At 40.0% G+C, this 27,894-nt stretch overlaps 1 protein-coding gene across 1 annotated transcript in view; it reads right to left on the reverse strand.

Annotated features, from left to right (window-relative positions):
• LOC310642018 (sodium channel protein type 3 subunit alpha-like) overlaps positions 1–27,894 on the reverse strand; it is a gene marked incomplete at its 3' end in the record, with an annotated part of 69,910 nt that overhangs the window by 29,835 nt on the left and 12,181 nt on the right. The window contains 7 exon segments of the mRNA XM_083365395.1: positions 1,441–1,920; positions 4,323–4,679; positions 6,733–6,906; positions 13,560–13,798; positions 15,517–15,649; positions 16,930–17,280; positions 25,039–25,311. Of these exon segments, the coding sequence (XP_083221521.1) occupies positions 1,441–1,920; positions 4,323–4,679; positions 6,733–6,906; positions 13,560–13,798; positions 15,517–15,649; positions 16,930–17,280; positions 25,039–25,311 (2,007 nt within the window).

Genomic DNA, 27,894 nt, shown 5'->3' on the forward strand with positions numbered 1-27,894 from the left:
ATTCCTGCATACATATCTTCTTTTCTAGCATGGCTGAGGGTTCTCCAGAATAACATCCTAGGAAGGAACATTATACTTACTAAAATGTAAACCAGGGGTGTCAAACTCAATTTCATTGAGGGCCACATGCCCTCAGGGGGCCGGGTGGGTATGGCCAGGGTGGGCGTGGTCTACTGGGTGGGCGTGGCTAGAGTGCGTATGGCCTACTGGGTGGGCGTGGCCAGCTCTACATCGTTTGCATCAAGGCTGCCTATGGGGGCCTGGGCAGGAGTGGGACAGATCTGAGGGTCTCTGGCAGAAGGAGGGTCTCTGGGCCAGGGCCAAGGCAGTGGGGGCCATTCCCTCACTGTTTCCAGGATGGCTTCGCGGGCCACATAAAACCACTTCGCGGGCCGCATCCGGCCCCCGGGCCTTGTGTTTGACATGTCTGATGTAAACCTACATAAGAAGGCAAGCAGAAGTGTATTGGAAAACCTAGGATGAAGGGGAATGCAGTCTTTAAAATGGATATACAAATCCTGGGTCATCGAAGAAAAGAAAGATCAGCTCGGGCTTCACTACTAAACACCTAAAAATCAAAGCAGCCAAATGGCATGCCCTATAGAAAGATGGCCTATTAATTAACGCAAAGATAAAATGAAGACTAGTTCAAAAAGAATCTAGTTAATCTCTTAGGCTGTAGTAGGTTATCTCTACTGCTAAGTAAAATAACGGAGACCTTGTTGCATGTCTATTGTAAAAAATGCAATAGGATTTTTTTTGGGGGGGGGATCAACAAAGAAAATTCCAGACATGTGGTCAAGAATTATCTCCCTGAATAGTTTTCCTTCCATAACTGTGCTCAATCAGAGTAGCCAGGAATCTATCATGGTTGCTTTAATACAAGTTATAGGTTTGGCTTAATGGCCTAGATACACTCTACTGACTCTGTAGTTTCTTCTTATTCATCTATCATCTGTTTCTTTTTGTGCCTTCAAATCAGTTTTGACTCCTTATGACTGCCTAGATAAGTCCACGCAGCTTTCATGCCAACATTTTCAGAAATGGCTTGTCATTGCTGTCTTCCTAGGTCTGAGAGAGACTGACTGGCTCAGAGTCGCTCAGATGGCTTCGTACTCAAGATAGGACTAGAACACACTGTCTCCCAGTTCCTAGCCTTTAACCACTACACCAAACTGCTTCTCCATTCCAAATTACACAGAACAAAACAAACACCAGTTTATAACTACCAGTTTATAACAACAAATGAATTCATTGTTATTTTTAAAAAATGATTAGTTTTTATTTAAAAAAGACAACTATGTTAACCTTTTAAACTATGTTATAAATAAGAATAATTCAATGTAACACAATTGAAATATTTTTGTGTCACTATTTTTCTGCTTAATATTATATATATACATATATATATATATATATTATAAATATAAGAAGGCCTACCTCTTTGCTTCCTTCCAGCTCAGATTCACTGCTAAATTCTTCTATGTTTATATTTTCAAAATCTGACTCTCCAACTGCAATTGGTACAGTTACAGTGAGGCCTGGATTGTTTATAAATGACATGTAATCATTTTCATCAATAATGTATTTTTCCACACTGCTGCCCGTTCCTACACCACTGGTCGTTCCATTTCCATCTCTCAGATAATTAACTTCCTTAGTTATTTCAACCATGGTGTGGTTGGAAATGTAGACATCTTTCTTGTGGTTTAGTTCTTCAAGGATTTTGATATCATCTATAGCTTTCTGCTTTCTGCTTTTTTGGGCAACTTCTCCCAATTTTTTCTTAATGTAATCTATTCCTTTCTGAATCCTCGCCACAGCAATCTGGAGATTGTTCGTCTCATTATCATCATCGGTAGCAGCAAGATTGTCTGAACTGAAGGAGCTCAGGAGCAAGGCTAGAAACAGGTTTAATACCTAAAAGACCAAGAAGGAAAGCACCAGATGCAGATGAGTTTTTTTATATAAAATTAAGATTTATAGCAAGAAACAATGACAAGCATGGAAGAGGAAACTTGCTTGTGAAAGGAGTGCAAATATCCTTTCCCAGTATCCTATACTGTATTCATCAGCAAGAATGAACAGAGGTCCCCAACCTTTGGGGCACCAGGTTACGTGGAGAGAGGTTTTTGTGCGGACTGGAGGGGGCATGTTCTTGTGTGCTCCCTGCATCCCACGGATGGGGGTTTGCTTGTTTGTGCAGCCCGGTTGCTGGCATGCCGCAGCCCGGTACCAATCCACAGACTGGGGGTTGGGGACCCCTGGTCTGAGATGATGAGAGGTGTTGGCCCATCAATATATTATATCAGGAAAAACAGAACTACACTCTTGAAGTACCATGTGCTGCTTCAGTTCCACACCTCCATTATCTGCTTTGTTTAATTTTATTCATCAGCACCATCCCAAAGAGACAGTCTCACCTTCATGGTTAGCAGAAATCAGAGATGGAGTGAATTGTCTCATTATATTTTAATTCTTAGCAACACTCCAAAACCTTATAAAGTAAATAAATGAAACATACACATCAATTTTCAGTATGTTAAAAAAACAGAACACCAGGACCAAAGGTTCCAGTCTCCTTGCTTTGTGCTATAATATTATTAATAAAAATGTATTAAAGTCATATACTGTCTAACTCCCAGTGACTCTGGGTGGGTTTATATATAGAACGGGGCTTTGCTGTGTTAGTTTTAACTTGGAAAACATTAAAAATATGATACCTCTTAATCAGTACATTCCATTCTGAGAACATCATTACCTCAGTCTGCAGTACACCAGACTAGGCATTAGAATCAACACACTCCAAATATTTATTGATGTTCCTATTCTGCACTGATTTGTCTATTCTTTTAATACTATTAGCACAGTACTGTAAGATGTCCAGTTGGTCCTTATGGAACAAAGTTTTACCCAATCCAACACAACAGTTTCATTCTTATCTATGTTTTATTTTCCCAATTTCTCTATATAGGTAAAATCTTATATAGGGCAGTAATTTTTTTAAAACTTTTTTTAAAGCATCCAGAAAAAGGAACTGCTGTCATACAGCCAAGAGCTCCCTTTTGATCTTTTAGCTGTTTCTGGCTTCTAATGAGACAAGTTGTTTTCATACTGTGTGATGGCTTGCTTCTTTTGCGATCGGAATGATTTTCAGGAGAGCATTCAAACAAAACTCCTGTGGTCAGTTAGCCAGCGTATTTGAAAGCTAAATCTAGCAAATGTGAAAAAAAACATTAGCTATAGGTGACTTACAACAGTTCATCTAGTGACCGAAGTTACAATGGCAGTGAAAAAAGTGACTTATGACCATTTTTCACACTTACAACCATTGCAACATCCCCAGGTCATGTGATCAAAATTCAGATGCTTAGCAGCTGGTTCTTATTTATGGTGGTTGCAGTGTCCTGGGGTCACGTGATCACTTTTCGCAAACTTTTGACAAGCAAAGTCAATGGGGAAGTCCGATTTACTTAACAACCTTGTTATTAAATTAACAAATGCAGTGATTCACTTAACAACTGTGACAAGAAAGGCCATGAAATAGGGCAAAACTCACTTAACTAATGTCTCACTTAGCAACAGAAATTTTAGGCTCAGTTGTGGTTGCACCTGTACTTATATGAAGGCCTCACAAAGTTAAATATGCATGTAATTAAAGTCAACTGATTAAATTGAGGATAAAAGCATGCCTACGTTACTCACTTATACTCAGCCTCAATTTTAAAATAGTTAGCCAATTAGTAGACTCTTCACCTAGGCTACTGCTTGAGAAGCTTTCATAAGTAATGAATATTGCGCTATATTATAGGTAATATCAATAGTAGTCCCAACAAATACTGTAATATATGAATATATTACATCCTGTCAAAGAGGATTTCAGAAATTTGGGTTGGTACATGCCCTTCCTTACCGAATCTTTTAACTCTTGCTGGGGTGTGTGTGTGTTTAGCATCACAAAATATTTCTTCCAAACTGCTCCCACATGTTTTGGTCTGATGCAGGACAGTGGTGGATTTAGTAAAGTCAGACTGCATTGGGTCAGTAGTTTCTTTAATTTTGGAAGAACAAGCTGAAGAGAGCACTGAAGTGTGAGCACCCAGTTCTGATTCACTTCCTTCCATGTTTTTGCGTACCGCAGATAAAATTCCACTTTCTCCCCAAGGGCTAATTTATGCTTTCAATAATCAATAATGCTAAATGCATTCACATTGAGAGGTTTTGTGTAAAGCCTAAGAAGAAATGAAACCAATCTTTAGCCTAGTGACTTTTCTACTAATAACACAGTTACTGTATTGGATAATAAAAAGCAGAGCACTTACCACTAAATTTCCAATCACCATGACCAACATGAAAACAATAAGGCACATGGTTTGGCCTGCAACCTCCATACAGTCCCACATGGTTTCTATCCATTCTCCACAAAGAACACGGAACACGATCAAGAAAGAGTGGAAAAAATCATTCATGTGCCAGCGAGGGAGTTGGCAATCTTCTGCAATCTTGCACACACATTCCTTGTAGCTTTTACCAAAGAGCTGCATACCAACCACAGCAAAAATGAAGACAATAATGGCCAGGACCAAAGTCAGATTTCCCAAAGCACCAACAGAGTTGCCAATAATTTTGATCAGCATATTTAACGTCGGCCAGGATTTTGCTAATTTGAAAACACGAAGCTGGAAAAAAGCAGTAATAAAAAATATACAATTATTAATAGTCAAAACTATTTGGGGGGTATCTTTTTACATTTATAAAAAGAAATATTAGAGGAAGAAAGAACTATGCTGCTTTGTAATGTCCTCGCTCCCAAAGTGAGTGGATTATTTAAGCCCAGTATTTTCGAAGTGTCACTCAAGATTCAAAACAGTTTTTAGTCTATTAAATAGTGTTTACTTTATTAAAACCCACAATAGAGAAAATACAGACAAATGTTTAGAGAAAAAGCAATAGGATTAAAGTATAAGTATCAACCAAGAAACAATAACTGGAGTAATTCTTAGATGGAGACTGAATATCAGGAAAAGGGCTTAGGTAAGGAGCTGAGCAAGGCAGGGGTGTCAAACTGCCAGCCCACGGGCCAGATGCATCATGCCGAAACCCTACCTACCCAGTTGCCGGCAATGGAAAAAAAGTCAAGATATGTTGTGACACGTCACGTGACAGTGAGAGTTTAACAGCCCTGGAGCAAGGCTTTGAACTCATTTAAAATAAAACAAAATGCACTATTTTCTCTCTGTTGTGGCACTTAGACATCATTATACATTCAATTCCTTCCTGCATCTTAGGAAATGGAACTCCATAATCCTGGAATTGGCTTAAATTCCTTCTTTATTCCCAAACAACCAAAACCTCCAGCAAAATCTTCCTTCACTACAGTACATTACTCAATGGGAGATAATCACATTACTAGTGGTAGAGAAGATCAATCCATAGGCTCCAGATTGCTCCAGAGCTCCCACTACTAGAAGTGCCCGTTACCTACTTAAATCCGTGAGCTGCATTGGCTTCCGGTTGCCCTCCGGGTGAGATTCAAGGTGCTGGTAATCACCTATAAAGCTCTAAATGGCTTGGGACCGGATTATCTAAGGGAACACCTGCTGCCGGCATCAACTTCCCATCGTCCTGTGCGCTCCCACAGGGAGGGCCTTCTCAGGGTACTGCCGGTTAAGGAATGCTGGCGGGTTATTCCCAGGGGAAAGGCGTTCTCTGTGGGCGCGCCGGCCCTATGGAACCAACTTCCCACGGAACTCAGGACTGCCCCCGACCTTCGCTCATTTCGCCGGGACTTGAAAACCTGGTTCTTCAAGCTGTTTGGCCCAGACTGAGGGGTTTTAATTAATTAATTTATTGGGTTTTAGCTTAACTTTAGGGACTGTAATTTAATCATAGTTTTAACTGATTTTAATTTTGTATGTTATGTATTTTAATTCTCCCTGTAAACCGCCCTGAGTCCTACAGGAATAGGGCGGTATATAAATTTAAATAATAAATAAATAAAAAATACATTTGATGAAATATAAGCTAAAGATCAGTAAGAGCTGCTTGAAATGTGAGAGCAATATTGAGAAACATATTTTAATTTATCCTTAAATAGTGAACAAAGTTCTCCTGTTATTTTTGATTTTTCAGACTTTGTGAGGGACATTTGCACAGTAATATAAACTGTACTTAAACAGGTTTATGGAGATACTGATCAATTAATCTAAAGTTCATAAATTGAGAATTTTGTTCTATTTCTTATTTCTTTTTCAAATATAGAAGTTAAAATTTACTTTTCAAAAATATTTGTGTTCTTCTGGCACTGTTTTGAGCTACTCTGAACATTATCTAAGTTCAAAAACTGTAATATTAATAATTATGAACTTTGAAAACACCCTTTGCTTGAATAATGGCTGTTTTAGATTTCCCTTTTTATTATTAAGGGTTATAAGACTGCTTTTTTGATGTTTTTAAGGGACATTATAAGTGTTTTTTTCAGTCCCTGGAATATGACTACATGGTTTCTAGGAGCATATTGTACCTAGCCCAGATTAGAAACTGTTCCTTCAGAATCCTTAAATTCATTTGATCATTGAGAGTTCATTGTAAGCTTTACAAAATAATTTTTGAAACAGTAGTATAAAAAAACATTCAAGAATTTTTCAGTTCATAATGAATATTGTGATATTGTTTGTGAATATAAAGACATGGAATTTGGTAAAAAAATATTATATTTCTTGATATATTTACCAGTCTGAAGGATCTTAGGACTGACAATCCTTCCACATTTGCAAGACCCAACTCCATCAAACTCAAGCTGACTATAATGCCATCAAAAATATTCCAGCCTTCTTGGAAATAATAATAAGGATCCATGGCAATTATTTTGAGGATCATTTCTGCAGTGAAGATCCCAGTGAAAACCTATATACAAACATTAGTAAATATGAGTTACGATGTTTTGAAATTAAAGCAAGTACTCAATTCAAATATTTCCTACACATGAGAATCACTTTTTATTCTGAAACTGACCATCATATTCAGGGTTGAGACCTTGTATGGAAATATGTCAGTGGTGGGATTCAAATATGTGAACAACTGGTTCTCTGTGTGGATGCCGCTTCTGGAAATGCGTTCTGGGCCTGGACAACAAAAAATTAGCTACCAAATCCCACCACTGAAATATGTTCTATATCAAATCCAAAATCTTTGGCACAGAAAGCCTCTGTTCTATCAATGAGTTATAATTTTTCCCCACAGAAAATGCAGATACAGCTTGCTATAGAGGTATAGCATTGCAGAGATAGTAATACACAAGTTTAAATGCTTTCAAATTATATAGGTATGTTTTTAATACTTCATCGGGTAATGTATTGGGATTTACTTGAACTACTTTCAAGTGTTTTTTGAATGCTGCTTAAGGTTGCTCAATTGGTATGCCTGTGTAATGGTCTCTGACTTGCCAGACAAGCTGTCTCCAAGAAGATCATTGGAGGATTGGTGGAGCAGTGGGCTAATGCCTCCTTAAGTAACACCAGCTGCCTGCAATTAGTGCAGGTTCGCATCCCACCAGGCTCAAGGTTGACTCAGCCTTCCATCCTTCCGAGGTAGGTAAAATGAGGACCCAGATTGTTGGGGGCAATAAACTGACTTTGTAATAATGCCGCTGGGGGGGGGGGGCGAAAGCCCTAATAAGCAGGCATATACATAGAATGAAGGCTATTGCTAAGCACTTTGATTTGTGCTTTAGATTGTAAGCTGCCCTGAGTCTTCGGAGAAGGGCGGGATATAAATGGGATTAAAATAAATAAATAAAAAATAAAAAATTTGGGGCGGGAATTGGTTCCTTTAAACCTATTGGCTGCCACCTAGTGGCCAACCATATAAGTAGCTGCGCAGAAGCCTCTGATTCAGTTCTGTTTCTGTTTGCCTCAATAAAGCAACGATCCTGTTTGCAATCGCTTGTCTCGCTTACTGCCTCCAAAGAACTCACTACACAACAATCTCAATAGAGGACTCTTTTCTTAAGCCTTGTATGTCTATGTATCTCCCATTCCAAGAGTGTTACTATTGTGTAGGGTAGAAAAACCCAGGTTGCACCCCTTGTTAGCAATAAAGCACAGAAAGATGACTGTGGCCCAATCTAACCTTTCTTAAAGGTTTGCAGTAATCTGCCTTGAACTCTGAAGATCTAAACAGGATGGATGGAAGGAAAGAGAGGGAGGGAGGGGGGAGAAATAAACAGATAAGCAGATATGAGTTCTAGGCCAGTTGGGTGAGCTTAGGCCAGTTGCACTCTCTCATCCCAACCTACCTCACAGGGTTGTTGTTGTAAGGAAAACAGGAGGAGGGAAGAGTATTAGCTATGTTCTCTGCATTGAGTTACAGATAGGTGGGTGGGTTAAAAATGTTAACTCCCTCCCACAACATATCTTCATCCTTTTTTAAAATTTAAATTTCTGTACAGATTTTAGAATAGATGATGAAATAATTTATTAGATTAAGTAAATTCATTATCTGATTTCTTTTTTTTAAAAAAAGAACTTGGTTTAATGTGATTTGCTTTAAGTTTTATAGAAGTTAATCATCATACTTCACCGTAACGTTCTTTGAATAAAAGGAACTGTATTTATTATAGTCAATAGCTCATTCCATACAGTGCATGCCAACCTCATTTATCAGCCAGAAGACTTAAATCCAGGAAACCCCCACTGGCACTGGCACAACATCTGCCCAACAACTTTAACATTGATTCCCAATGGAAAGCCAAGTGGGTCACTGAACACCCAAACATAGAAATATAAATGACCCCACAAAAAGGTGTTCAACAGGTTTTGTACTACCACACCCGCAATGGACAATCCTGAATAGGATTTGTACCTCACATGGCATTTGACGGGGCTCTCTGTATAAATGGGTCATAATATCCTCCCCTCAGTCTGACTGCAGGATCCCATGTTGAATTATAGATTAGAATGTGACTGGATGTAAGCTGAGAGCTTATACAAGTCCAGTATCCAGTATTTTTTTTTAATATAAGCGATGCTGCGTTTCAATGGTTAGATGGCCTGGGCATTGGTATTTGAACACAGATCTTTGTAACATTTATCTTTTATTGTGTTTTTTTACTAAGCTAGGTGAAATGTTAATATATATTGCTAGTCCTCAATTCTTTGGCGCTCAGCCTTTCTTATGGTCCAACTTTCACTGCCATACATTGCAACTGGGAAGACCATAGCCTTGACTGTACGCACATTTGTTGTTAGGGTGATGTCTCTGCTTTTTAGTGTGCTGTCTAGATTTGCTATGGCTTTCCTCCCCAAGAGCAAGCGTCTTTTAATTTCTTGGCTACAGTCCCCATCTGCAGTGATCTTGGAGCCCAGGAAAATAAAATCTGAAATTTTTTCTGCACTGAAAATAATCAAGAACAGGAATTGTTTGGCAGGGAATCCTATTTGGCTCCTGAATTTCAAGGGCACAGTTTGAAAGAATAGGGTTTAGGCCTTGCCTACAGTCTATTCTATAGCAAAAAGCTATAGAATAACTCTCTGTGCTCTAGGGCATAATCCAGGAAAGAGCAACACCCTGTACTCCAGATCATCAAAATGATTGTGGAAAAATCTATCCCTTTCATTAAAGGCACACTATATATTTGCAGTCTTCATAGATCACAAATATGGATACCTAAATGGCATCAAGCTCTATGTCTTCTACCTGGATTCAACTTCCACATATTGTCACATAGTTTTGGCATGAATACATGATTTCTGTCTATAGAAGTTAATACCTTGGTAGACATTTTCAAATCTCTGGCTTAAATTAAATATTTTTTTAAAAGAGTGGCATTTGCTAATAAAAAACATATTGTGAGTTTCAAAAGTGAATGAAACAAATTAACATAATGCAATTGTTATTTCTGAGTACTGTTTTCTCTCCAATATTAAAGTAGAAATATCACACTGAACAATTTTTAAGACTACTTTCAGAAATATGAGTCTCTCAAATAAGTTTAAGAAGTTAAGTGATTCTGACATTATAATACGGTTCAGAAAGTTTCTAGCATTAGAATTTTACAAGTGAACAAAGATGGTACCACTAAATCAGCTTATAGAATTGTATATAGGATAAACCTTAATATTTTTTAAAATGATCTCTATTAAGAAGCTTAGCTATATTTAAGATTGCATAATATTGTCAAACAACATTACTAAGCACATTGAATGTAATAGTGGACTTCATGTAAAGGGAATCATCTACTTAAGAGCTTTGTGTAGTCATTTCCCACTGGTCTTCCTTACAAAGGGAAACTGTCAATGAAATTTCATTAGACAATTTCAGGACAATTTCAAGTAATAATCTTGCCCCTTGATGAGTATGACACTCTTTAGCTTAAGACTGTTCTACACTGCTTCTTCAGCTTCCACTGGCATACTGCTATTAATGCATTACAGAGAGTCCTCGAATTAAGACCATAATGGAGGCTGCCCATTATGACTGTGAGCTGTAACAGTCATAAAACACAATTTTACGACTTTTTTAGCTATCATGTTGCAATGACTCACTATCGGTGTGGTTTTCCTGAAAACCAGAAGCAACTGCCAGTTGTTTAGCAAAACCATTGTAAAATGCGGTCATGTGACTATGGGACACTGCAAAAGCCCTTGAATGTAGCTCTGTTCTCAATCACCCAAAGTTTGGTCACATGACCTGGGGGGGGCAAACTGTCAGAACTTTGGATCTGGGTTGTAAGTCCCATTTTTCAGGTCGGTCGTAATTTCGAACCACCACTAAGCGACAGATTGTAAGTTGAGGACTAGCTGTAATGCATATCCTCCGCAGTCAACTGGAAGAACCTAGGATAAGCAAAACTCTCCTCAATCCCCCCGCCCTTCTTCGCAATCATTGGATAACATCCTGCATTTTTATGAGGTATAATTTAAATTTGAGATAATATTTTCAAAATGTAATGAAGAACATCGTGAAAAGATGACCATGGTTTTAAAATTGGAGAAAGGAACATCAATAACCTGCACTATTTGGATAGGTGAAAATATATCGGATCTGTAACATCCAGTAATAAAAGTCAAGGAGCAGAGTGGAAAAAAATGGACAAAAATAAAATAATAGAGAAGACCAAACTAATGACACAATGGAAATAACCAGCCTTAGACCTGACAATGATATCTATTCAAAAGTTGATACCTTCTGCTTTTTAGGATCAACCACCCAAAGGAACAAGCAATCGAGAAGTATGCTACAGACCAGCATATGGAAAGCAGCCGTGAAGGTGTTAGATAAAAATATTCAGATTACATGATGGGTCTTGAGGGCCACACAGGATGCACTTTGTTATACCAACAACATGGACTTTGTAGTATTGTTTTACTTGCTAACTAACATAATTATTTTGTATTTTATTTTGACTTATTTGACTCTCTTTTTAAAAGATGTTAGTGGTTTGATTGATAACTTCTCACATTCCTAAACTTCAAGATAAAAAACTGTCTTTGTCCTCCAAATCGAGATAGGATGGGATGTCTGATAAGAGAAAGCTTATTAGCACTAATTGTTATCTGGTTTGTCTCTTTGTGAACTCCAAAAGCTTTAGGACTTTTTTTCCCCTCATGAACGTTTTAAATTTTACACCACTGCTTTTGTCAGACCTCATTTAAATGGACATGTATGTGCCTTGTCACATGTAATATGTTTTAACTCCATATAACTGCTTTTCTGTGCAAAGGAGGGGTTACTTTCGTTCTGTCCAATCAACTTTTCTCTTGTCGTTTCCTTTGATGTATTAATTATAAAAGGGACTGAAAGCTGGGTCTCAAGGTTCCCTCTTTGAATGAGAGGAATCCTTTTTAGTCAGAACATTCAAAATAAATTGTAATAAAATGAAATTCCTGTTTTGGTCTGTTTCATTGGAAAGTATGCATGCTGAGGCCTCAGAAACCATATTTGGCTAACAGTCTATACCTACAAAGAACAGAACAGTACATTGTCAGCCTTACCAGGCAGACCAGACAGAAAACATGACCAGATAAATTAATTATATTTAATTGTAGAGATAATAAAATCTTGCAAGCCTGAAAGTAAAATTCTCCTGTTCCCACCTTTACAGATCAAGAACTTCTGAGCCTCTTACTCCAACTACTATGCAGTTGTGGGCTACACTGTCCCTTATCCATTGGTGGGATTCAGCCAGTTCACACCACTTTGGCAGAGTCAGTAGCTAACTTTTTGTTGCCCAGGCCCAGAACAGACTTCTGGAACCAGCATCCACACAGAGAAACAGTTGTTCACATATTTGAATCCCACCGCTGCCCTTGTTTGACCATTCACTAGGCAGCATCTCTTCACCTCATCTCCCAAGGTCTTTCCCACATATCATTATTTTTTGTTTACTAACCGCATTTATATAACTGCCTATCTCACTAAAGGTGACTCTTTTATATATATACAAGTATTCTCTGTAACACTCTATGGACCTGAAACTTGGAGTTTGAAGAAGGATAGGGAACATATTGATGCTTTTGAACTTTGGAGTTGGAGATGACCCGTGAGCGTACCAAGGAAATAAAGAAATGGAGCGAACGAATCAACTTAAAGAGTTTTCCCTCAGGGTATAAATGACCAGGCTGAAATTAGCTTATTTTGCACACATTATATGAGGAGCCCTGGTGGTGCTGTGGTTAAAGTGTAGTAGTGCAGGCAAACTCTGCCCACAGCCTGGAGTTGGATCTTGACAGGGCCTCAAATCAACTCAGCCTTCCATCCTTCCAAGGTTGGCGAAACGAGGACCCAGATTGTTGGGAACAATACGCAAATAATGCTTACATTGTAAACTGCCCAGAGAGTGCTGTAAAGCGTTCTGGGGCAGTATATAAGCCTAAATGCTAACGCTATTGCTCTGAGAGCTAGAGAGGGGTCGAATGCTGGGAAATGTGGAAGAAAAGAAAAGAAGAGAAGAGAAGCAGCAGCAAATGGGTGGACTCAGTTATCATGGGAATGAGTACACCGTAGAAATACCTGAAAGACCATTTTAGGGACAGGTCGTCATGGAGGAAAAAAATCTATCTATGTGGTTGCTAAGAGTGGAGAATGACATGATGGCACATACTCAATTAAATCAATCAAAATAAATAAATAAATAAAGAGCATGTTTTTCAGATCCAATTTAAGAGGCAGCCACTGCATTTTTCTTCCCATACAATAGCTTCTTTTCCCTGTGAGTTTCAGAAATACAGCAAGAAACATTTCCCTTTTCACAAATGAAACCAGCAGTTCTGAAACAGGGCCAAAGCCATTGTGGAGCTATAATATAAATTAATACTTAATAGAAAAAGGAATAAGCTTAATATCCAATTATTTAACTTTGGAGGAAATTTTCCTGGCTCTTTGTTTATTATTAAATGGATACCTCAATACTTTACTGATGATTTTTTTTTTGCATTGGGTTCAATACTTATTCTTAATAATTTAAAATCCTGTACTGCACACTTAACAATTCCTACAGAAAGATGCTGGACACACATATGAGATATAGAGTTTTTAAATCCTGTTTGTCAAATACATACCAGGTTTCCCACTGAAAGTACTTGGTAGAAATCAGAAGTCATTGGGTAATGTTCCATGGCCATAAACAGTGTATTCAAAACTATGCAAATAGTAATAGCAAGATCGACAAATGGATCCATCACTATCAAATTCACAATGTGCTTTACTTTTAACCAAGGGCTCCAGCAATCCCAAATCAAGAAAACATTTGCAAATCTATACCAGCATGGTGGACACTTCTGCCGGGATTCTTCAAGTTCTGGAGATTGATGAAAGATATGTATTAGCTTTTTCAATTTAATGTATTCCATATTCTGCAGTATTCTGATAAACTACATAAAATTAAGAATGCATGGGAAATTTCCTTATGTATATACCAATTGCGCCCCTTTTTGGACCGAGATGCCCTACGTACAGTCACCCACGCACTCGTTACCTCCCGTATTGATTACTGTAATGCTCTCTACATGGGGCTGCCCTTGAAGACCACCCGGAGGCTTCAGCTGGTGCAGAATGCAGCTGCACGGGTTGTGATGGGAGCTTCCCGATACTCCCATATTACACCCCTCCTGCGTGAGCTGCATTGGCTACCAGTTGCCCTCCGGGTGAGATTTAAGGTGCTGGTACTTACCTTTAAAGCCCTACATGGCTTAGGTCCGGGATACTTGCAGGACCATCTGCTGCCAGGAACAAATTCCCATCGTCCAGTACGCTCACACAGAGAAGGCCTCCTCAGGGTACCGTCAGCTAGGCAATGTCGGCTGGCGACCCCCAGGGGGAGGGCCTTCTCTGTGGGAGCACCAACCCTATGGAATCAGCTCCCCCCTGAGCTTCGGATAGCCCAAAACCTCCAATCCTTTCGCCGCGGCCTCAAAACACACCTGTTCCACCAAGCTGACCTAGACTGACAGGCATTTTAATTAATTTATATTTAGTATTTTTAATTCATTTTAAAATTCTCTAATTTTTTATTGCACTGATGTTCTCAATTTTCATTTTATCTTGATTTATGTACTTATTATATGTTTTATTGTGAGCCGTCCTGAGTCCTTCAGGAGATAGGGCGGGATATAAATCCCATCAATAAATAAATAAATAAATAAATATGTTTATTACTATTGCTTACTAATTTATTTACAGAGCCGATAGAAACATCTAGCAAAAGAAGAGGATTCCACGGAAATATGTACCTTTATAACTAAACATGTTTTCATACAGTCTTCAGAATTAATTCTGACACAGGACATTTTAACTGAAACAAATAGACTCTTACTACTTATTGTCTTAGCTGCAATTAAGTCTTATTCACCATAAGAGTTTGCTGCAGTTAAACCAGTAAACATTAGGGGAAAATGAAGGAAGACTTCAATTTTTCAGTGAAGGTAGAAAAACTAGCACACCTGGATCGTGGACTGCCCTTCATTGCTTTATCTGGCCTGCTCTTTGAATTAATTTATTAAATTTACATGTATCTTGTTACATACAATTCTATGTGGCTAAGAACAGTAATAAAATACAGCAATAAAATTACTACAACAAAAGAGTTGCAAATATATTACTTTTTGAAGTCAGAGTCATATTTTAAATTGTTTGAATATGCTATTTTTAAAATAATCACTTGATTCTATGTACAGTAGCTGATCTTTAACTATTCAGGCTGATCTTTTCATGAATTCTATCTTTCTCTGTTAATCTGAAACATTAGCATTTTGATCTAGTCCTCATTCACTACTGAACGAAGTTGTCCCACCATAGTGTGGCACAGAATGTTGGAAGCCAGCAACTCTTAACCATCCCTACATTCCACTTGCTCTGCTACCATCATTCCCACAAAAAGAAAAAAAAAGTACTGGAATCCTGGAACTATTAAATATATGCCTACTAGGATTTCAGTAAGTAAAACTGCTTCCATTTGAGAGAATGAAATCAGAGTGATATCACTTCACGTTAAAACAATGGCTTCACATCCCACCATACCTTCCATAGTATTTGTAAGGATGCTGGCTATACTCATGGCTCTCTGCCTTGCTGCAGATTCTTCCATCAGTTCCATAGAAATCTGATAAGAGCTTAATCTTCTTTTTCTTATTTCTGTTTCAGTTGTTATACCCTAAAAATAAAAAATATTTTCATTTTAATGTGTTGCAGGAGTGAAAGACAGATTGAGTGTTGTTGGACCATCCTTGGTACTTATGTAACCTTAGGGCAGGGGTCTTCAAACTTGGCCCTTTTATGACTTGTGGACTTCAACTCCCAGAATTCCTCAGCCAGGCACGCTGGCTGAGGAATTCTGGGAGTTGAAGTCCACAAGTCAAAAAAGGGCCAAGTTTGAAGACCCCTGCCTTAGGGGGGGAAAAACTTTCCAGATCTCATCTCTGTGTGCCAGTTAATGCTATTAGACCTATCATTTATTATGTGATAATGGAAGTGAGATGTTTCCTCACAGTTGATCTAAGAATCTTTTTCTGTTTCCCAAAATGGTTTCAGACTAAGTTCAGAGAAGAGCAACTAAGATGATCAAAGGCCTGGTGACTAATACATATGAAGAATGGCTGCAGGACTTGGGTTTGGCTAGTCTAAAGAAAAGAAGAAACAGGGGTGACATGATAACAGTATTCCAGTATTTGAGGGGCTGCCACAAAGAAGAGGGCGTCAAACTATTGTCCAAAGCACCAGAAGGCAGGACAAGAAACAATGTTTGGAAACTGATCAAAGAGAAAAGCAACCTGGAATTAAGGAGAAACTTCCTAACAGTGAGGACAATTAAGCAGTGGAACAGCTTGCCTCCAGAAATCGTGGGTGCTCCATCACTGGAGGTTTTTAGGAAGAGACTGGACAGTCACTTGTCTGAAATGGTATAGGTTCTCCTGCTTGAGCGGGGGGCTAGAAGACCTCCAAGGTCCAGCTCTATTCTATTCTATTCTGTTCTGTTCTGTTCTATTATCAGTCTAAAGCTTTAAGTGTAAATCTCTTCACTATAATCCGAAAATGTCACAAAAGAATTAAACTTTTATGACAGTATGTTGCAGGTTTTAGTGAAAGAGCACACAAAAGTTACTCTGAGGCAGTCAAATATATATCATCACATCTATCTCTTCTGCAAGGATAGGAAACAGAAAAATCAGATGAAGTGACGGCACAAGCAGAGTTCCTGCTCACCCAAGCTTAATTTCTTATTAATTCTCCATCCCTCTGTCCCTTTTTCTTGAGATTTCCCAACTCTCAAAGAGCATTTTCATTGCTTAGAGTTCTGAAGAAGGGATGAGTCAATCAGACACACCCTCAGGCAATGTAGACGCAAGTATCTCAAGATGAAAGGATGGACAGTCCAGAAATATAGCAAGTAAGTATTTCAGGCAAGGTCAAATGCAACAAATGTGGCTTAATCACCTCTGGTAAAAATTGTCCAGTAGGTGAAGGGAATGCAGGAGGTCCTCCCATTAAGGAAACAACACCATTGCAATCCACTGTGCTGTGCATCTTCCCATTTGCAGGAAGCACCGGCACCATCTTTGATGACAGGCTGATTTGACTGGCAGTGCTGTTGCGACGCTCACTTGTTTGTCTGTTTGGAACAAAGAGAGACTCTCTCCGGCTCTCGTTGTCTTCCAGAGTGCTGTGCTCGTCGTCAGCAAAGTCATTCTCTGACCCAATATCCTTTGCTCTCCCTCGGAAGCTGAAAATGCTTGTTTTGCTACTGCGTCGTGGGGAAAACAGGGAGCCACGAAAGCTCAGCAAAGACTGTGAGAGAGGCAAAAAAAAGAAAAAGAAAGAAAGAACAAAAGCAAACCAGTTATTGTTGGGAACTCTCTGTAGACGGGTGGCTTCCCTGACAGTGTCTTTCAGGAAAGCAAAGAACTTATAAATGAAAGAAATAAATGCCGTTATTCTACAATCTCATCTTTGACATGCATTCTTGCAAATTAAGATATCTAGCTCGGACCTGTTCTACGAGACCACCTGAGAACAATGGGTCATATATTCTTCTATTCATCCTCTGCTTCCTTGAGTGGAACACTTCAAAGGAAATGTCTTCCAAAGACAAAAAAGGACACATTGACCGGTCAGCTGTTACATACTGTACAGTTACTGGTGAAACTCAGTGGCTAGATCTATTTAACTAAGCCACTGCAATTAATCCACCATTTATTAATCACGCTGCTTCATCAATGAATGCTTTCAGCAGCCACAGGAGACTGAAGTGATGATTTTGAAATAGAGAGCACGAACAAAATCAATTTCTTTCTGCTTGCTTATCCTTTTATTTAATTGCAGTACAAGAAATCCTTAATGGGAACTTTTGCTCCTTCCCTGCATATTTCATTAGTAGCAATCATGAATTAATAAAGTCATCACCAATGTCAGAAGAAACCACATACACATAAACAATTGTTCCTATATTTGAATTTCTTTTCAGTAACTTAAGATTCACAATGACCATTGCAACTAACGATTTTGTTTAGACATTGCAGTAGTACTCATCAATATGAGTACTCATATTAAACTCTAACTGCTCTTTTAAGGAAAAGATAGAGATAATTGCTGAAGTTACAAGAAAAAGTAACTTTTTCAGGCAAATATTTATCAGACAACCATCTCTTAGACCAGGGGTGCCAAACTCAATTTCACTGAGGGCCGCATCAGCATTGCGGTTGCCCTCAGGGGGCCGGGTGGGTATGGCCAGGGTGGGCGTGGCCTACTGGGTGGGCGTGGCTAGAGTGCGTATGGCCTACTGGGTGGGCATGGACAGCCCTACATCGTTCGCATCAAGGGTGCCTATGGGGGCCTGAGCAGGAGTGGGACAGATCTGAGGGTCTCTGGCAGAAGGAGGGTCTCTGGGCCAGGGCCAAGGCAGAGGAGGCCGTTCCCTCACTGTTTCCAGGATGGCTTCATGGGCCACATGAAACCACTTCGCCGGCCGGATCCGGCCCACGGGCCTTGTGTTTGACATGTCTGTCTTAGACTTTAGAGAATCCATTGCAATGCCCAAATACACTTAGTGTAATACGAAATATTTGTCAATATGATCTCTATTTATTGTCTTGATGTTTTATACTCTACTTTATTTAAAGTCCATAAGCCGCCCAGAGTTACCTTGGATGAGATGGGAGGAATACAAGTTTGATAATTAATAAATAAATAAATAAATAAATAAATAAATAAATAAATAAATAAATAAGTATGTAAGTAAGTAGGGAAGAAACAGTCTTTGGCCCTCTTTGCATGCAGTATTTACTTAAATTCTGTAAACCGGGTACTTGAAAACAATAATAATAATAATAATAATAATAATAATAATAATAATAATAATAATAATAATAATAATAATAAGAAGAAGAAGAAGAAGAAGAAGAAGAAGAAGAAGAAGAGGAAGAAGAAGAAGAAGAAGAAGAAGAAGAAGAAGAAGAAGAAGAAGAAGAAGAAGAAGAAGAAGAAGAAGTAGTAGTAGTAATAGTTGGAAGGGACCTTGGAGGTCATCTAGTCCAACCCCCTGCTCAGGCAGGAAACCCTATACCATTTCAGGCAAATGGCTGTCCAGTCTCTTCTTAAAAACTTCTAGAGTTGGAGCATTCACCACTTCTGGAGGCAGGTTGTTCCACTGGTTAATTGTTCTGTCAGGAAGTTTCTCCTTAGTTCTAGGTTGCTTCTCTCCTTGACTTGTTTCCATCTGTTGCTTCTTGTCCTGCTTTCAGGTGCTTTGGAGAATAGCTTGACTCCCTCTTCTTTGTGGCAGCCCCTGAGATATTGGATCACTGCTATCATGTCACCCCTCGCCCTTCTCTTCGTTATACTACACAAACCCAATTCCAGCAACCGTTCCCTATATGTTTTAGCCTCCAGTCCCCCAATCATCTTTGTTGCTCTTCTCTGTACCCTTTCTAGAGTCTCGACATCTTTTTTACATCGTGTTGACCAAAACTGGATGCAGTATTCCAGGTGTGGCCTTACCAAAGCATTGTAAAGGGGTATTAGTACTTCACTTGATCTTATTCCTGCTTTACTTTAGGTAGGCAATACCATTCTTTCCTTTCCTTGGTGGTAGGATATGAAAGCGTCACAGCCCTTCACAATAAGGAAGTCTTAACATAATAAGATAACACAAAAACTAAAGTTAAGGTTTTTTAAAGTTCTTTGGAAAAAAAGAGGATCAAACACAAATGGCAGATTGGAGGCCACACGGTAAAGCAAGTTAGACACTACAAGTATTTCATGACACACAAGGTCATGAGAAGCCCAAATCCCACAGAGGCCATGATCTGATACTCTTTTAAGATTTTTTTCTAAATTCAAATGGGAGGCCAGTTTCTGGGAAGTTTCAAAGAGTAAATATTGCAAAATCTTTTATTTGGTGTGCAGGCCTATGCCTATAAAGATTTCTGTATTTGGGGAAAATACAACCTAACTTTCTGAGGGCAAGTTTTTGGATTCCAAAATAAAGCCTTATTTCTTATTTCCCTAGAAGCCCTGTTTGGCAAGATAAACTCATATATTTGGCTAAAGCTATAATACTGGCCAGAAAGTTATCCCATCCCAACTTTATATAATCAACATCATTCCAGGCAGGTAAACTGTCTCTTGAAATAAAGCGATCTTTCCTTCCCTTTCTAAGACTTCTCCTGAAGAGGCCACTGTGTATTTTTATACAAGTGCCCCACATTTTGAATGATTATGTACTTATCTGTCCTGGTCTGGTTGAATCAGTGACACATGCTCTATCATATTGTTCCTTTTATAAGGATTGCCAATAACATCTCTTTTACCAAACTATGTAGGTAGATCAGACACATTGTAATGGACTCTTTTATCTCATTCATATCTAGCCATCACTTATAAGGTAGCAAAATCTGTTTCTTGGAACTGAATTATTAAGAAACAAATAACAGAATAGGTGATATAAAGGTTGAGTCATAAGTTTAAATGCAATTCTGTTGTTGCACTTCAGATTTTAGAGCCAGTTTGGTGTCGTGGTTAAGGCATCAAGCTAGAAACTGGGAGACCAGGCATTCTAGTTTCCCCTTAGACGCAAGGCCAACTGGGTAATCTTGGGCTAGACCAGGGGTAGGCAACCTTGGCTCTTTTATGACTCGTGGACTTCAACTCCCAGAATTCCTGAGCCACCATGGCTCAGCATGGAAACCTCTCCCTTTCTCCTCAGCATGGCTGGCTCAGGAATTCTGGGAGTTGAAGTCCACGAGTCATAAAAGAGCCAAGGTTGCCTACCCCTGGGCTAGTCGCATCCTTTCAGCCCTAGAAAGCAGGCAAAGATAAAACCACTTCTGAAAAACCTTGTCAAGAAAACTGCAGGAACTAGTCCAAGGAAGTCACCAGGAATCAAAAACTGACTTGAAAGCACTAAATAAATAAATGAATATATAAATAATATTTTTACATTCATAATGCATTTTGTTCTTATGTCTGTAATTATTTCTCTTCTGCTAGTATGAGATCTTCTTCAGTCCAAGACTGAAATAAAGTAACTTTCTAACCAAGACTTTGTCTACTGAATTTTTACTTGTAATGTACTTCCCCACTCCCTTTTTTTTAAACTATTTTTTATTGAAAAGTTTTACAATACATTTTATCTTTAACAATCCCTCCCCCCTCCCTCCCTCCACCCCTACCTAACCTTCCCTATCCCTCCCCCCCCACCCCCCTCCCGACTTCCCAGAGCTAAGTACAAGGTAAAAAGACAAAAAACAATCATAAACAACCATATGCTAACAACAATAAACTATTAAGTCTATCGCACTCTAGCTCATATGAGATTAGGGGTCCCCAACCTCCAGTCCAGGGACTGATACTAGCCCGCGGCATGCCAGCAACAACTGGGCCGCACAAACAAGCAAAGTCCCATCCGTGGGATGCAGGCAGCACACAAAACCACGCCCACTCCAGTCCGCAGAAAAACCTCTCTCCATGTAACCGGTCCCTGGTGCCCAAAAGGTTGGAGACCTCTGCACTAGATGACATTAAAAAAAACAGGAAAAAAAATCTTTGCTGCCATTCAATGGGCATGCAGATCTCTTTTTTTAAACTATTTAGTGGAGCCGTGGTGGCACAGAAGTTAGAATGCCATATTGCGGGCTAACTCACTGCTCACTGCCAGCAGTTTGATTCTGACCAGCTCAAGATTGACTCTGCCTTCCATCCCTCCGAGGTCAGTAAAATGAGGATCCCAGATGGTTGGGGGCAATAAGCTGATTCTATAAACAGCTCAGAAATGGCTGTAAAGCACTGTGAGGCGATACATAAATCTAAGTGCTATTGCTATTGCTATAAGCAAACAACTTGTATATTGTTGCTAAGGTAATGGCATGGGAGGGTCCATATAGTTACTTGATTCAAGGGAGACTTCATTGGGTGTTAATTAAATTCATTGTTGTGCGGCTTTTAGTCTGGAGTCAGTTCTGTACCCTTAGCGTAAATAGTGATAATTTTAATTGTTTCTTCTTTTTACAGTATACTATGGAGGACAAGGAAGAAGCCTCCCTGACTAGTGTAGGAATCTCTAAACTCAGACGTCCCCTGGGCAGCGACACAGAGTTGGCTAATTCTTCCACGACAGCAGCCTGACAATCCTTGTGATCTCCTGGCTTAAAACACATCACTATGAGAAGGCCTTAGGAGTTTGCCACATGATAAATAAAGTAAATAAACAGTGTAACTCTCCATTTTGATTTTATTGCTTTTAATTATCGTAAGTAGCTTTAGGGTCCTTCTGAGCCAAAGAGAAAAAGATAAAGGTTTCCCTGTCAATTAAGTCTGATTATAGGGCACAGGTACTCATCTCTCGTTTCTTAGCCCAGGGAGCCAGCATTGTCTAAAGACAATTTCTGTGGACACGTGGACAGAATGTCTATACTGCCAAAGGCACACGGAATGCTGTTATTTTCCTACCAAAGTACTACTCACATTTGCATGTTTTCAAACTATTTATCTACTCACATTTGCATGCTTTCAAGCTGCTAGGTGGGCAGAACCTGGGGCAAGTAACAGGAGTTCACCCCGTTGGGTGGAGCTCGGGTCTCAAACCCGGGCTGTCAACTGGCAAATTCAGCGTCTTTAACCACTAAGCCATCACACCCCTCTTTCTGAGCCAAAGAATGAGAGAGGTGAAAAGAAACCAGATGGCATCAAATGCAGCAAAAGAAGAAGGGGAATTTCTAGGTGCACCAAGATCTCTGCCTCTATCTCAACATCAACTCTATCATCTCTCTTCCTCTCTATCACCTCTATCTCTATTTCTTTACTGAACAAATACATTTTGAACATAAGCCTCCCTCCTTATGGTGGGATACAAGTATATTAACAAAGAACAAATAAACTATCGTGCTTCTATATTTTACCCACAAGCACAAATGCTTAAGTTGTAACTGAAGTTGCTTTTGCTTTTCAGGGTAGCTATTGGTGGCATATTATCCCATACTCGTAACCCTATGGTTGTCCTGGAATCTGGAAAAAAAAGAAACACTAACTACAGGTGAAACTCAAAAAATTAGAATATCGTGCAAAAGTTCATTTATTTCAGTAATGCAACTTAAAAGGGGAAACTAATATATGACATAGACTCATTACATGCAAAGCAAGATAGTTCAAGCCGTGATTTGTCATAATTGTGAGGATTATGGTGTACAGTTCATGAAAACCCCAAATCCACAATCTCAGAAAATTAGAATATTACATGCAATCAATAAAACAAGGAGTGTACATAGAACAATATCGGACCTCTGAAAAGTATAAGCATGCATATGTACTCAGTACTTGGTTTGGGCCCCTTTTGCAGCAATTACTGCCTCAATGAGGCGTGGCATGGAAGCTATCAGCCTGTGGCACAGCTGAGGTGTTATGGAAGACCAGGATGCTTCAATAGCGGCCTTCAGCTCTTCTGCATTGTTCGGTCTCATGTCTCTCATCTTTCTCTTGGCAATGCCCCATAGATTCTCTATGATGTTCAGGTCAGGCGAGTTTGCTGGCCAATCAAGCACAGTAATCCCATGGTCATTGAACCAGGTTTTGGTGCTTTTGGCAGTGTGGGCAGGTGCCAAGTCCTGCTGGAAAATGAAGTCAGCATCCCCATAAAGCTCGTCTGCGGAAGGAAGCATGAAGTGCTCCAAAGTCTCCTGGTAGACGGCTGCGTTGACCCTGGACTTAATGAAGCACAGTGGACCAACACCAGCAGATGACATGGCTCCCCAAATCAACACAGACTGTGGAAACTTCACACTGGACTTCAAGCATCTCGCAGTGTGTGCCTCTCCATTCTTCCTCCAGACTCTGGGTCCTTGGTTTCCAAATGAGATGCAAAAGTTGCTCTCATCAGAAAAGAGGACTTTGGACCACTGAGCAACAGACCAGGTCTGTTTTTCTTTAGCCCAGGCAAGACGCTTCTGATGTTGTTTGTTGTTCATGAGCGGCTTGACAAGAGGAATACGACATTTGAAGCCCATGTCCAGGATCCGTCTGTGTGTGGTGGCTCTTGATGCACTGACTCCAGCCTCAGTCCACTCCTTGTGAAAATCCCCAACACTTTTGAATGGCCTTTTCCTGACAATCCTCTCCAGGCTGCGGTCATCCCTGCTGCTTGTGCACCTTTTTCTTCCACACTTTTCCCTTCCACATAACTTTCTATTAATGTGCTTTGATACAGCATTTTGGGAACATCCAACTTCTTTTGCAATTACCTTTTGAGGCTTTCCCTCCTTATGGAGGGTGTCAATGATGGTTTTCTGCACAACTGTCAGGTCAGCAGTCTTCCCCACGATTGTGATTCCTACTGAACCAGACTGAGAGACCATTTAAAGGCTCAGGAACCCTTGGCAGGTGTCATGGCTTAATTAGCTGATTAGAGTGGGACACTTTGAGCCTAGAATATTGCACCTTTTCACAATATTCTAATTTACTGAAATTGTGGATTTGGGGTTTTCATGAGCTGTAAGCCATAATCATCACAATTATGACAAATCAAGGCTTGAACTATCTTGCTTTGCATGTAATGAGCCTATCTCATATATTAGTTTCCCCTTTTAAGTTGCATTACTGAAATAAATGAGCTTTTGCACGATATTCTAATTTTTCGAGTTTCACCTGTATAATGGACCCTTGTCACTAAACAGAAGAATTGTGACTTCATAATAAGGTTACCAAATTGGCAAGACACACACACACACACACATATACATATATCTATGTATGGAAAAATGTAAAAATTTTAAAAGATGATACCCATTGTGATCCATAATCAGCAGCCGCTTTATCTTACCCTATAAAAAATCAAAGGGAACTATAACAAACAACTCCAGCATCTGTATGCATATCCTGCCCTGTTCACCAATCTTAAAAAAAAACAAAAACCCACACGTTTTCCTAAAGATGGAATTTATGAGGGTCTTGTAAAAGGAAATTCCATCAATGTGGGACTGATACACCAGGTTCTGATTTTCGGAGCTGAAACACATATTAGAATCTACTGCATAATTTTAGATGAACCCTGTAGCATACCTGGTGAGTTGTGGTTCTCTTTTCATAGGACAAGGGACCTCCCCTTCTGATGCTGTCTTCCGATTCACATTTAGGAAACCTCTCCACTTCTTCCTTATCTCCTGCTTCCGATAACTCCTTCTGCTTCTTTTTTTTCCTTTTGTTCCTTCTGTCTTTAGCGCTCTTTGAGCTTAATTTAGATGCCTCTGAAGAACTTTCCAAGAGCTCCCCCAGTCCACCCACGCCGCTGAAATCTCTTGATGCAACCGATGCTGCGGCCACAGCTGCCGTTGTCTGTGGTGTTACAGTAACAGGGAATTGGCATTACTTGGATTACAACATTCATCGTCCTTGTGGAGAATGCCATTATTATGCCAAGGATACACAGTCACAAAGCAATTAAATACTAACATCAGTAATGGAAGGGTCTTCTTTGGAATGAAATAGAAAGGGAACACAGGCAAACGAAGGCAAATATACGTAATCCCGGGATAATGTTGCAGGATCCAATCTGGGTCGGTCACCGGGATCAGAGGTTTAGTCTTCCAAGTTTTCGGACGTGTGCTGGAGCCCGTCCCCAGGGAACCTCTCTTTACTAGAACGTATACATAGACAGTGCATATTCTTTCTGTGCTGGAGCCCCTGAGGGTTGGCTCCAGCTCAGGTTCGAAAGCTGGGAAGGCTAAACCTCTGGTCCTGGTGACCGACCCAGATCGGATCCTACAAAGGTAATACAGTTTTCTGCAAATACGGGAGTAGAGCAGTAGCTAATGTTTTTAATCAGGCTGTATTAAGGAAGTGATTTGTTGTTGTTGTTGTTTTTTACTTTAGGACCTCTGCTCCAGGATCTAAATTCTGACTAAAAAGTCAAAACTTGGCTGGCGGAGCATCTGCTTTGTGTGACAAGTTCGATCCTTTGCCTTTCTAAACAGGCAGAAAAGTCTCCGTGCTTGAAACCCTGGAGAGCTTATTGTCAATAATGCTGAGCTAGATGGACTAATTGCTCTCTCTGCATAAATTAGCTTGCTCAGAGAGGCTGCTAACCCACAATCACCTCTTGAAACATCTGCATAGGGGTTGTTTTTTGTTTTTGTTTTTTGTAATACAGCAGACCATTCCACCAGCTGTTCAAGAATCAGCTAATGTCAAAGTTTGTAACTACCGTTTCTAGTGTTTTTTAGAAGCTTCGCCTACTGCAGTATTTTTACATTTTCTTGAATGCCAACATGGTGTTTATATCAACTGCTTTCCACATATCTGGCAGCAGAAGGTGAGAGTAGCCACTGCATACATGAATGTGAACTTCAGTCATGTCGGGGATTCCAATCACGTATGAAAACTGTATCAACAAAAAGCCCACTGTTACCTTCCCTTAGCTATAGAGAGTACACAGAACACAATTTTGCCCTATTCCCTACAAGAGCCCTGTTCAACTGCGTCATTAAGGACTTCAGTGTTCTGTATCAGCCTACTATCGGCCCTGCAGAAAAGGCAGGGACAACCCCTTTACAAAATGGCAAGAGGCTGGAACTAAGCCTGCCAAATTTATTAACATAAAACAGAGCAAACAGAAACACGAACCATGAAACAGGAGCTATTCAAACAGTTGCCTTCAGCAAACCAGCCCTCCCACACATTCCCCTTTTAAACAGTTCAAGGCGTGGCTTCCCTCTGCCTCCTTCCGAGGTGCCCCACTGCCTTCCTCTGTTTACTCCTGATTGACTGCCTCCTGTGTCGGGCGTCCTTGAACAGGGCCAGCTGTGGGTCATCTTCATCCATGCTGTCAGGCTCACACAGCTGGGTCTGCGTCGTAACCAGATGGGAGGGGCCTGGCTGAGGGCTCTGCGGAGCCTCAGGGCTATCCTCTGGAGGCTCTCCAACACCCCCCTCCTCCTCCTCTGAATCGTCCGACCCAACTGCCGAACCCACAGGCTGACCCTGAATCACAACATTCAGACAATGTAGATGATGAAACTGTATTTGTTGTATTAACCTCCTGCCCAGTCCAAGACAAGCTCTCTCCAACCTCCACACATTCATTTGGGAAGTGAGAAGAAAAGTATTGCTTTCTCCATGAATGCAAGTAGACCTCCACTTATTACCTGGAAGCCTGGTGGCAGATTACTCAGAACTGAACTCATAATCAGGCATATATGAATTCAGTATTCTTTAATGAACTTAGTTGAGTGTGTGAAGCTGGAAAAATCAAGGATGGGGTGAGTAGGACATGGGAGTAGTGCGGGGAAATATTCCCACTTTTTACATTGTTCAAAATTATCATGCAAATGCCTAAATAGAACTACTGATGGAGCACAAAAATAGGGCTTATTTTTTTTAAAAAAATAAATGCTTGTGCTGTAGTCTAATTTAATTTAATTTAATTTATTAATATTTCTATACCGCCCTTCTCCCGAGGGACTCAGGGCGGTGTACAGGGCAAGAATAAAACATGAAGTTACAAAAATTAAAAAGTTATTAAATACATGCCCATAAATAAAAGCAATAAATACGTTAATAAAACCCCCGATAAAATAGTAATAAAAACCCCAGCAATCCCACCCTCAGGCCAGGCCGGCTTGTTCGAACAGGTATGTTTTCAGATCGCGGCGAAAGGAGCGAAGATCCGGCGCCGTCCGGAGCTCAACCGGTAACTGGTTCCATAGCTCCGGGGCGCCCACAGAGAAAGATCTCCCCCTGGGGGCCACCAATCTACATTCTCTGACCGGTGGCACCCTGAGGAGTCCCTCTCTGTGGGAACGGACAGGGCGAAGGGAAGTTGACGCCGGCAGCCAAACAATTTAATTGTTAGAATAGACTGCTTTGGGCATTTCTTGGATAATGTTACAAAATCAGTTCAGCAAAAATAGGAGGCACTGT

The sequence above is a fragment of the Vipera ursinii genome (assembly GCF_947247035.1).
Source record: "Vipera ursinii genome assembly, chromosome: 1".
Classification (NCBI taxonomy): domain Eukaryota; kingdom Metazoa; phylum Chordata; class Lepidosauria; order Squamata; family Viperidae; genus Vipera; species Vipera ursinii.